The 11,175-nt window shown below is 35.8% G+C and overlaps 2 protein-coding genes across 5 annotated transcripts; both read right to left on the bottom strand.

The window, feature by feature from the left end:
• Window positions 1-2,959: 2,959 nt before the first annotated feature.
• On the bottom strand, window positions 2,960-4,206 carry LOC133699652 (BURP domain protein RD22-like). The gene has a single exon (XM_062122994.1). The coding sequence runs from the start codon at window positions 4,152-4,154 to the stop codon at window positions 3,168-3,170; it is 987 nt and encodes a 328-aa protein (XP_061978978.1). The 5' UTR covers window positions 4,155-4,206; the 3' UTR covers window positions 2,960-3,167.
• Window positions 4,207-6,040: 1,834 nt separating this feature from the next.
• Window positions 6,041-10,288, bottom strand: LOC133699212 (protein DYAD-like). Of its 4 annotated transcripts, none has more exons than XM_062122374.1 (9): window positions 10,142-10,288; window positions 8,825-8,911; window positions 8,199-8,715; window positions 7,724-8,104; window positions 7,581-7,638; window positions 7,401-7,484; window positions 6,937-7,292; window positions 6,671-6,788; window positions 6,041-6,569 (listed from the first exon to the last, which is right to left on the bottom strand). In XM_062122374.1, exons 2-9 carry the CDS (start codon window positions 8,853-8,855, stop codon window positions 6,462-6,464), a joined length of 1,653 nt encoding a protein of 550 aa, XP_061978358.1. In that variant the 5' UTR covers window positions 8,856-8,911; window positions 10,142-10,288; the 3' UTR covers window positions 6,041-6,461. The 4 variants fall into 4 exon arrangements, with proteins under 4 accessions (XP_061978358.1, XP_061978360.1, XP_061978357.1 ...); XM_062122376.1 differs by having other exon boundaries at window positions 8,199-8,693; XM_062122373.1 differs by having other exon boundaries at window positions 8,825-10,266.
• Between the last annotated feature and the right edge of the window lie 887 nt (window positions 10,289-11,175).

Raw genomic sequence — 11,175 nt, 5'->3', positions numbered from 1 at the left:
GCCTTTCACTTACCCCATTCTGTTCTGGAGTATAGGGGGTTGTTAGCTGGTGTTCAATACCAGCATCTTCACAGTAACGGTTGAATTCGGCTGAGGTATACTCTTTGCCATTGTCAGACCGTATGGCTTGAATGCTGCTGCCACTTTGGTTTTCCATGTTTTTCTTGAATTTCCAGAAGATGCCAGCCACCTCTGACTTGAACTTCATGAAATATATCCAGCACATACGGGAGTAATCATTAATAAATAGCAGATAGTATCTGCTGCCATTCAGTGATGGTGTGCTTAAGGGACCAGCTACATCCGTATGAATTAACTGGAGCTTGTGTGTTGCTCGCCAAGTTGATCGTGGAAATGGCATTCTATTTTGCTTCCCAAGCTTCATGAACCTTCATGGTGAGCATTCTCTTTTGATGACAGTGTGCCAATCGTTTGTGCCATAGTTCAGTGTCACTAAGAGTGACTGGAAATGCAGTATGCTCTCCTTCAAATGGAACAAATGAGAAGCTTTTGCCTCTCATTTTAGCTTGAAGTATTTTGTGCCCAGCAGCATCAAAAATACAGTAAGTGTGATTCTCAAAAATCACCTTCATTCCTTTCTCAATCAATTGCCCCACACTCAGCAAATTTTGATCAATATCAGGTACATAAAGAACATCTGCTATTGTTTTTGTACCTGAGTTTGTTGTAATGGCAATTGTTCCCTTTCCCTTAGCTTCAATGCATTCACCATTTCCAATTCTGACTTTTGCAACATCTGTTGGCTGCAGATTTCTGAAGAGACTTTTATCAAAAGTCATGTGGTTTGTACAACCACTGTCGATTAGCCAATGATCTGAGGTAGTTTGTACTGAGAAGCATGTTGCCACAAACATCTGGTCTTCATCATCCTGATTTGCAACTTGAGCATCCTCTTCTTGTTTCTGATTTTTTACTCTGCAAATGATTGGCTCGTGCCCAAGCTGGTTGCATTTGCTGCACCTTGCATCAGGCCTCTTCCAGCACTTGAATGGTGGATGACCCATCTTGTTGCAATGTTGACATGGTGGAAATTTTCTTTTAATGAATTTTCCTTTACCGTGACCTTGACTAGTGGGTTTGGCTGCAACTTGGTGTTTTCTGCCAAATTTCCTTCTTTCAGAATCTGGAAATTTGGCTTGCAAGGCACCTTCAATGACATGATCTTGCCTCATAAGCCTTCTTTGTTCTTGGGCTTGTAAGGCATTCAAAAGTTCTGTCAAGGTAATACTTGACAGATCTTTTGTGTTCTCCAGAGTGGTGATTGAAGCTTCATATTTTTCTGGTACTGTGACCAGAATTTTCTCAACAATTCTTGAGTCTAAGAATGAAGTTCCCAGCAATTTCACCCTGTTTGCAATTCCCAGCAATCTGTCTGAGTACTCCTTGATAGTCTCAGAATCCTTCATCCTCTGCAGCTCAAATTCACGTATTAAATTGAGACTTTGCATCCCACGAATTTTCTCATCTCCTGCATACTCTTCCTTCAAATATTCCCAGACATCCTTAGCTGACTTCAGGGACATGATCCTGGTGAAGATCGTTGTTGAAACAGCAGCAAAAAGAGTGGCTTTTGCTTTTGATTTCTTGGTCTTTCTCTCCTTATGACTCTTGATTTGAGTCATGGTTGGATTATTTGGCAGTGGTAGGATCTCATAATCCTCTTCAACAGCTTCCCATAAATCCATAGCTTCTAAATATGTTTCCATTCGTATTGCCCAAAGTTGGTAATTTTCTCTATTGAAGATTGGAGTTGAGATATGAGAGAAGTTAGTTTCAGAATCCATTACAGACCCTTCAAGAAATAAGCTCTGATACCAATTAAAAATACTTTTGCAGAATAAGTGAAGAACCAAGAAGCAAAAAAAATAAAAGACTTTGATCTTTACAGTGACTGTTTGTTACTGTAGATCAACACCAGAAATTTGAATTTGAACAGGAGATGTTTATTGCATGAAAACTGGATAATGATAAGGATAATTGCACCACCTTATAGCAATCAATTACACTGATTTATAGAAGGAAAATAAACAGAAAAACTAAAATTAAGCAACACTACTGCCACGTTTGGCTTACATTTCGCCACTACTAACAATTCACCTAAGGACTTGTTCAATCCTTTATTCTAGCAGAAATTAAAACAACACGTGAGCTGAACTGGTCTTCAAGCAACACGTCAGCAACTTAAAGCAATAAATTTCAACAGTGGTTTCAACATGATGGTTAGTGAAAGTTTTATATCAAGGGCCAAGACTAGTGAGGAGGCAAAAACTTTTTTTTATTTAAGACAAGATTCTTAAAAATTATCACATAAACCTTTGAAGGTACAAATATATTCTTAAATGGTTCTGTCATCTTTTTTACGAAGATATGTAACTTGTTGTCTGAGAGTGACTTCATGTTCTTGTGAATCTTGTGCATATTCATTCTTTAGAGTATTCTAGATAGCATAGGAAGTATCTAAATCCATAGCAAGGCCGAGTGTTTCTTTTAAAAGCATCCTAATTATCCATCTACGAAGAAGACGATCTGCCTTTCGCTAGACAATGTATTCTTCGGTTAGTTTTGATGCAAAGATGTCTGAATCTTTGGTGTTATTTGAGTCTGGTATGATGTACTTAATGGGGGTTGGGTCTTCATTAGTGAGGTGCTCAACTAGCTCTTGACTTTTTACGAGAGAAAGGTTTGTTCTCTCAAAAATGAATAATTTATAGAGCTGAGTTAAAGGTAATGAAATTACCAATATTGAGAGACATTGTTGTTATGTTGTAAGATTTTACTGAGATTGTTGTATGTTCACACAAGTTCTGATATCATAAAGAAAAATTGAGAGAAAAAGTTGTTTGCTAAGAAGATTAGTTTCTTTATTGAAGGAGACATGAATACATAGCAGTACTTTTACGGTTCTTGAGTAGGTGGTATTTAAGATAACAATAAAATATCAATTTGAAGGTAATCTTTGTGATTAATGGATAACAAAAAAGACAACAAACACCATTGCATCAAATGATACATTCCATGCTAGAAAATACAATCACATTTCTGGGCTCTCAAAAGACAATCCAAGCATGCTAAGACAAGGTTTTTCAGGACCTTCCTAGTATGCAAATTTAAAAGCAGCGACCACAATACCAAGCTATGACCTATGATCATGGAGTCATGTCTTGATCCTTTTTTGGAACCCAAATAAGAGTATCAGTAGCCAGAAAGTGACAAACAGCCGGTCCTGGTTTAATTTTGAGAACTTCAAAGGCCATATGCTCTGGACTCCAAGCTGATGTGTTCAGGTGGCATACGGTTACCGCTTTCACTTCTGCGCCATCAGCAGCGATTAATGGAACCACATAAACCTCTGTGCCTTCGATTACATGGCAATAATGTACTGCATAAGGATATCTGATCTTATGACACACCGCTGCTTTATGTTCTCCCCTCATTTCCGCTTTTGCCGAAACAGTATACTCTTGCTTCTTGCCTGGTTCAGTTGAGAGTACCTGAACATTTTGGCCAAGCCTCGCAACATTAAAATCAATTAATGACTCTAGAGATGTAGCACAATATTTTTCTTCTCCTTCCATGTTCGGGCTCTCGCAGTATCCTATTTCATCACTGATAATCTCAGCCTCTTCCGAGTTGACTTGTAGAGAAAAGTACTTCAAAATCTCCGGAAATTTGTCACTTGAAAATGGTATAGACTCTGCGACTCGACGAGGCAAGAAACTAACCTTGGTTCCGCTGTTAGTAAAAAGTAATTTCATCTTTTTACCGGGATGGACATCGTTGTACAAGTAGAATATTGTTGAGTCGGGGAGAGCAGATTTTGCAGTTTGTTTATGGCTATCTACTCCATAGTGTTTTCCATATTTTTCACGAGCATCAACGCTAATGTTTTGGCCATTAGCGAAATCTCTGATCACTGAAGGATAATAACCAGGTTGTAGAGTATCTCGAAGGGCTTTTGGCAATGGAGTGTTGGGCAACCTTGAGAACCAATACTTCTCAGTGGGTGGAGAATTATCGCCCGGGAGGAAGCTGGGCACTTTGGTTGGTAAACGGACAGCAGTGGGAAAGGAAATGTGGAGGGAGAGAGTTAGAAAGAAGATCAGGAATGGAGCACCAGAAATGGCTGGAGACATTTTTGAAATAAGTAGATTGATGATTGATCGAGGATAGTAAAGTAGAGAGCTGAGTGACGTTATTTATAGGGAGGGGGAGGGGATCAGGGCAACGTTTGCATATTACTTTAATAATTAAATTAATATTTTTTTTAAAGAAACAAAAAAGTTGAAAGGTTTGGTGACTTCATTGCAGCATCCTCTCATATAAATTCCCTTTAATTTCATTTTAGCATTTATTTATTTTTAATTCCATCCTTGGTTAAATGGGATTTTGGGCTCTTGAGGTGTCAAAATGATGTTCTAGCATTGAATTGCATATTATTCTAGCAATTTTTATGTTTTTTTTGGGGTAATGGGTGGATAAGTATCACTGACCTGGAGGAAGGTGGACACCGTTTTGGGTGAAGGGACAATGTTAGCCGCCATTGTCCTGTGGCTTGTAGACAACTGTGTAAAAGTTGATGTCGAGGGAGAGAGCAGGAAAGAAGACCAGTATCATTGCATGAGAATATTAATTTTATGAACAAGTGGATTGAAGATAGTGTACAATAATGATTGGTAGATAATGTAATAAAATGTCGAAAATACAATTATTGCTCTTGTGTTTTTGGAAAATTGGAAAAAAGAAAAAGAAAACTAAAACAAAGTTTTTAATTTTTGAAATTCATATTGATTTTGAAAAACACATTTTAGAGGTAATCTACAAATTCTCTTTTCAAGTTTTCTGTATTTTCAAAATAAATAAAAGACGTAAACAATCTTTCTTTTTCCTTTTACATACAAGCATTATCTAGCAATGTAAAATATTAAAACTAATTTTTTATATATATTTATATTTAATTAATGTCACAAACTCTAAGTATTTTTATTATAAATCTAATATAAACATTTTTCAATTAATTATATAACTTTTTCTAACAAAATATTATCACAAATATAAAATATTAGGATATGATTGTAATCCTTGTGTAATTCTTATGTGAAAAAATATGTCTTTATTGTCAATAAATAAACACATTTGTTTAATATATCTAACAAACTCTTGAGTATCTCTAAATTAAATTATAACTAATTCTTGTGTAAGAATTAAGAAATAGAAACATCTACCAGACCGGGTGATCGACGGTGTATAATCTTTTTTCTTTTTTTAAAAAAGAAAAAAAGAAAATAGTCAACCAAACTGGAGTTCGTTCAGGCCATTACTCAAATGGGTTGGAAAAAAAAAGACAAGAGACAAGAAGAGCATCGGCTAAAAACAGGGGCAAGAGAAGGAGTACCAGCATGTTAATGCATATGTTTATAATTTAATCATTTTCATCATGTTCTTTTTCAATTTTTATTTTTAAAAATAAAAAATAACAAAGGAAATGGTGATAGAGTGGAAATATTGATGAGAAAGAAGGCATTTTATTGAACAAAATACTACAAAATTAAGTTTCAAAATAGTTATATCAAACACGTAAATGTTCTTCTATTTGTTTTAGTTTTTAAACTAGTTTTGCATGTTTTTGAATTATTTAGATATGTTATGTTAAAAATAAATTTTAAAAAAATAATAAAATATATTATTTTAATATTTTCAAACAAAAATTATTTGAAAACTTTAACCACACTCCCATCAGCCCCAAATTAAGAAGTTTACTGCCACAAGTATTGCCGATATCTGATGCATACACGTAAGCATGAGCTGTTTGGCCACAGCATAGATTCGCAAAACAGGTTCACAAAGGGATAAACCCCGTCCTGATGAACAATAAACAAGGACAACTTGAAATCCTGTTTCAAGGGGAAAAATGCCTTATGGTTCACTCCAGGGGAAAACAATGCCAGAAAACGCAGCTTGCTAGCCTTTCCCAGCATGTTGCAATAACCATTTATATTATAGCTTGGCCAACACGAGGGGGTAAAAATGGAGGACTGCAAGTAAATTAACTCAAGTAACAACTAAGGAGTGCAATATTCAGAAACTCATTACAATCCCATCCCCTAAACAAAATAAACTTATATAACTGCTAGACAGCACAAAAAAAAAGAAAAGATCTGCTCCAAGGTGTCCAACTTCATCTTAACCCAAAAACAGTAAAGAGCGATCCCTACAGTTAGCATCTCATATGTCAGGTAAGGTTCGTGTAAGTTTTCATTAGATGGCCAAAAGGTCAGATGCTGGTACTATTGGTTTGGATGATTCGGACACAGCAGGAGCTCTTGTTTTAGCTTGTAAAATCTGTACAGTATCTAATCCTACTACTCTAAGGGTAAGTGGTTTCATCAAAATGGAAGGATAGATCACTAACATCCTATCTTTTCTATCTTCATGTTAAAGCTTCAGGTGATGCATTGCTTTGATGCCTGTAAAGTATTAACAGCATTGGAAATCTCCAGCATCTGTTGTTCCATCTTCACTCTCCAATTTCCCAAGTCTTTGTACATCTCCTGCAAAGGCAATATTTAAAATACGTGTTTAATTGAGCTCACAAACCATGATAGAAGGTAAAGTGAGCAAGATATTTTGACCAGATGCTATAAAATGTCACCTGAAAGAATGAAAATGAATTGTCAAGTTCTGACTTGGAATTGGCCGTGGCAGATGAATCTGGGGTCATATTAGCTTGATCTTCCTCCATCCTCTTGGGTACCAACTCCTGCACATCTCTGTTTATACCAGAAAAGGGCACAACAAACCTCGGATCATTAATAAAGATCTTTTTTTCCTATGTGAGGAGAGGTGTTGTGATAGATATTGGTCAAACATAAAGTCTTCTAGACCTCGACCCAAAATTGTGTCAATAAAAATTATCACCTCTTCATTTTGGCCATTTCTTCCTTGAGCAGCTCCAGCTCTCCAGCACAAACAGGCTCCTGAGAGGGGTTATCAGAGTGTTTCAACCAAGGTTGAATAGCGTTGCAGGGTTCTTGTTCCTGCGGTGAGGCATTCTGCTTAAAATTAACCAAATCTGTGTTCTCTAACCAAGGTGCAAAGTCTTCCCCTTGAATATTATCCAAGTTGGTGCTCTCCAACCAGTCCTCCCATCTTTCAGAAATTGGATTGAGGGCAGTACATTGCTTTGATGCCTGCATGCTGCTCAGTGAATTTGAGATTTCCTTGAGTTGTTGCTCAGTCTTGGACTTCCATGTCATCACATCCTTATACATGCTCTGTCCAAAAGGAAAAGTCAGGGGCAATTGATTTATGTACAGTGACATGTGCAAATAGTACGTAAAAAGTGGAAAAAATAAACAGAAGATAAGGTGTTCTTCTGATACCTGCAAATCACCCAAAGAACTTGAAATCCCCATTAGGCGCTGGTCTATCTTACCTCTCCATTCCACAAATTCCTTGTAAATATCCTGTTGAAAGGACAGAAACTTAAAATGGAGCTATATAAAGCAATCTTAATAGTAATCATATTATTTTTCTACTGCAGAGAGTGATTCAACATTCACCCCAATTTGGTTAGCTTGGTGCTGCTCTTGATTCTTGGATACCAGCTCCTCCATATCCCTATAAGAGGCAGACTTAATTATTCAAGGAACACAGACCTAAGCTCAATGTAAACAAGACTTTTATTCTAGTACTATTTATTTACCTCCTCATTTTTGCTACTTCATCTCTAAGCAAAGTCAGTTCTTTAGCAGAAACAGAGTCTTGTGAAACACTACCAGGCCTATACCAAGATGGGGGAACATAGTTTGGATCTGGCACCCCAGCCTCCTGCTTGATTTTAACCAGGTCAGCACTCTCCAGCCAATACTCCATTATCCCTTGGGTGTTGTAACACCGACGAAACCGCTCAGTGCCACCTGGTGCCACTTTACCATCAATGTGCTTCAGTAGGTGGTCTAAGAGTCCAGTGTCACCAATGTGTTTACGAGCTACGGTTCTCAGTGCTGACCGGGAAATGGGATTCTCGAACACTGCCCCTTCAGCCTTCATGACATCCAACATACTTTTCTCTGCCAGATTATACCTTCAAAACCAGATACATCATTCATTTTAGTGATCATCATGTGACATATCAACCAAACAGAAAGGAAGAAAAAGAGTAATGATTTACCCTGTACCTGTCTACTGACCATCTATCCTTGACATTCTCCTTTTTTATGGAAATGGAATTTTCACGCTTGATTTGCTTACTCTTATAAACAAGATTAGTTTTCTTTGCCTTAGCACGTCTCACAGCTTGTGCTTCTCTGCGTTCGCTGAGGGCATGACACTTCCTTTTCTTAGCTTCTGGCAACACAAAAGACTCAATACCATCTTCGCCAACTTTCAAATCTTCTTTGACAATGGCAGATGGAAACTGAGGGTTATTCTTCCCATGCTTTACAACGGCAGATGGAAGTTGAGTGTTCTTCTGTCCATGCTTAACAATGGCAGATGCAGTTTGAGGGTTCTTCTGTCCATGCTCGACAACGGCAGGCGGAAATTGAGGGTTATTTTCCCCAGGACTGTCAATGAACTCAATATGCCTGCTGACTCCCCATTGTATCATTCCAGTGCGTTTTATCTCCAACAAACACGCCCCTTTCTTCGTACTTTCATCTCCCCTGCCACAACTTTCATGCAATTCTGAAGAGTCTGTAAAGATGAACCACAATGAAAGCCTCAAAAACAAAACTGACTCCATGTTCTTTACAACATATAAATGCATTTACGGCAAAAGATGTGTTGGGTTCTTTTCCACTACCTTTGTCTGACTGCGACATCAAAAAGCACATGATCCCATAGCCAAAAAGCAAGTGTTTGATGGTAAAAAGCGTCCCTTGAAACTAACCTACAAAACACAAACAAACATGGAGTACAGGTACTTTTACCCTCTGCCCTCCTCTGGGTGAATGGGAAACACACAAGCAAAACCCTTTTAAGATTAAAAAAAAAAGAAGTTTTCAGAGAGAATCACAAGCAAATACACGAGACCACTATCAAAAACTTTCAATGCCAATACAATTATACTACTTCCTATAATATATCATGCAGAATCAAGGTACATCAATGCTGAAACCTAGCAAATTTTCTCAGCATGGTACCCATTGAAGGGATAATCATATGCATGAAAAAATAAAAAAGTAAACCAACCAAAAAGACAAAAGCAACAATCAAAACATGGAAACATGTTACACTATGTAAGAATGCATTGAGGTACAGAGAAATTAATGGGGGGGGAAAGAATAAACACACCAGTAATTGCATCCATAACTTTTCAGTGTTTAATGGTAAAATGTATCTGCCATCATCCACAATCTTCAATAACAAAGTTGCATTGAATTGCAAGATAGATTTACAAAACACAATAGTGACATATCCCAACCAATTTCCCTCAAGCTTACCCCTTTTTTTACTCGATTAAATGCATCCCAAAACAACAGTGAACACAAAATCGAAAACATAAAAGGGTTTCATCCTAAAAGCGATGAAGTTCAACAACGAAACTATTCAACACATCACGTTAAGGTTGTAGAAGTTCTCAATGAAATATCTTTCAGAAACAACTAGCCTTCGGCATTTTCAACATCGCTCACATACTTTATGATCCCACACCTCCAACAAAAACCCCCTTCCAAAAAACAAAAAAACAAAAAATAAAACGTTAATTTTATTTTTTTTACTTATTTATTTGTTAGGGCAAAAAAGAACCCATGATCCACACGCCCATTCCCCTCTACTTCCTTCTTTCCCTCGGTAACCAAACAGCCAAGGTCTCAAAAACGACATGCCCTTATCCTGCATCACCCCGTTTCAAAGACCAACCACAACACAAAAAGCCGCAGAAAATCAAAACACAGAGCACGCAGAAAATAAAATAAAAAATTCCCAGAAACCAATAAAGAAAAAAAAATCAGGGTTTAAGGTTTTACCTAAAAATTAAAGGGTTTCTTCCTTAAACATTCATAATGACATTGTTAAAATAAATCCCGAAACGAACAAGAAAAAAGAAAAAAACCACAGATTTTTTTTGCAGAAAAAAAAAAGGGATCAAAGAAGAAGACAGTTAGGGTTTGCTTACCTTGGTGTTAGTTGAGGATTTGGTGTCTGATTGATGGGTTTTGAGAGATTTCAAAGAGGAGAGAGAGTGGAATGTATCTTGTTTGTTTAGGGCCGACGCTGTACGTAGCCTATCTAGCAATGATTTCTTTTCGATTTTTCATGAAAAAATATATAGGGTTTATATTTAAATATATAAATTAATAAAAAATAAAACACAAAACAAAAATATACTAAAACTCAATCGTTAATTTTATATAAAAAAAACTTGAAAAAAAACTATTATAATATATTTTTAAAAATATTATACGCTACTATCCAAACAATTCTCTGCTAAAAAAAATTAAATTTTTATATTTTCTCCTTTACATTTCTTGATTTCTATATTTTAATTATACTTGTTATAAAAATCATAAATCAATACCTTTGGGCTCTCTAGTTTTCTTTTTGTTATGAGAAATTGAAATTTTTTTTTCTGAAAGGAAGGTATATAAGAAAAAAGAAAGAAGATATAAATTGTAATGTAGGAATTGACTTGGAAAGAGCTTGGTCATTAAATCATAACATTAACTTGCAAAACACTAGGTTAGTTTAGGTTGATTATTTTTATTAAAATAATATTATGTTATTTTTAAAAAAAATTCTTGGTATCAACCTCTTCTAATTTAAATTGAGTTTTTCCTAGTCAATTGAATTTCACAAGGCAATGTTTGATCTTCTAATTCAATTAAAATTAAATTCTAGTCTAATTCAATTAAAAACTTAACATGGGTTAGGTGATAAACTTATTGAGTCAACCCATCAGAATAAATTTAACAAATATGATAAAGGAGTAAGTTATTCGTAGATATAAAGCCTGTTTAAAAGTGTAATTGTAGTTGTTTTTCAAAATGTATTTTGTATTGAAATACATCAAAATAATATTTTTTTTATTTTAAAAAAATTATTTTTGAGATTAGCACATCAAAACGATTCAAAATATACAAAAAACAATTTGACATCTTCGTAAACATATGGGGATCTAATATGAGATTTTAAAAACAAAAAGGATTGACA

The sequence above is a fragment of the Populus nigra genome, chromosome 7, assembly GCF_951802175.1.
Source record: "Populus nigra chromosome 7, ddPopNigr1.1, whole genome shotgun sequence".
Lineage (NCBI taxonomy): Eukaryota > Viridiplantae > Streptophyta > Magnoliopsida > Malpighiales > Salicaceae > Populus > Populus nigra.
Note: the sequence above shows the minus strand (reverse complement) of the source record. Positions and strands in the feature narration are given on the sequence as shown.

Excerpts from the sequence above, each read along its gene's own strand:
- LOC133699652 (XM_062122994.1), bottom strand. The coding sequence starts at position 4,154 with ATGTCTCCAGCCATTTCTGGTGCTCCATTCCTGATCTTCTTTCTAACT.
- LOC133699212 (XM_062122374.1), bottom strand. The coding sequence starts at position 8,855 with ATGTGCTTTTTGATGTCGCAGTCAGACAAAG. Across the intron at positions 7,485-7,580 it reads ACCAAGCTAACCAAATTGGG|GATATTTACAAGGAATTTGT; the intron begins GTGAATGTTGAA and ends TCCTTTCAACAG. Across the intron at positions 6,789-6,936 it reads GAAATGGCCAAAATGAAGAG|AGATGTGCAGGAGTTGGTAC; the intron begins GTGATAATTTTT and ends TGGTATAAACAG.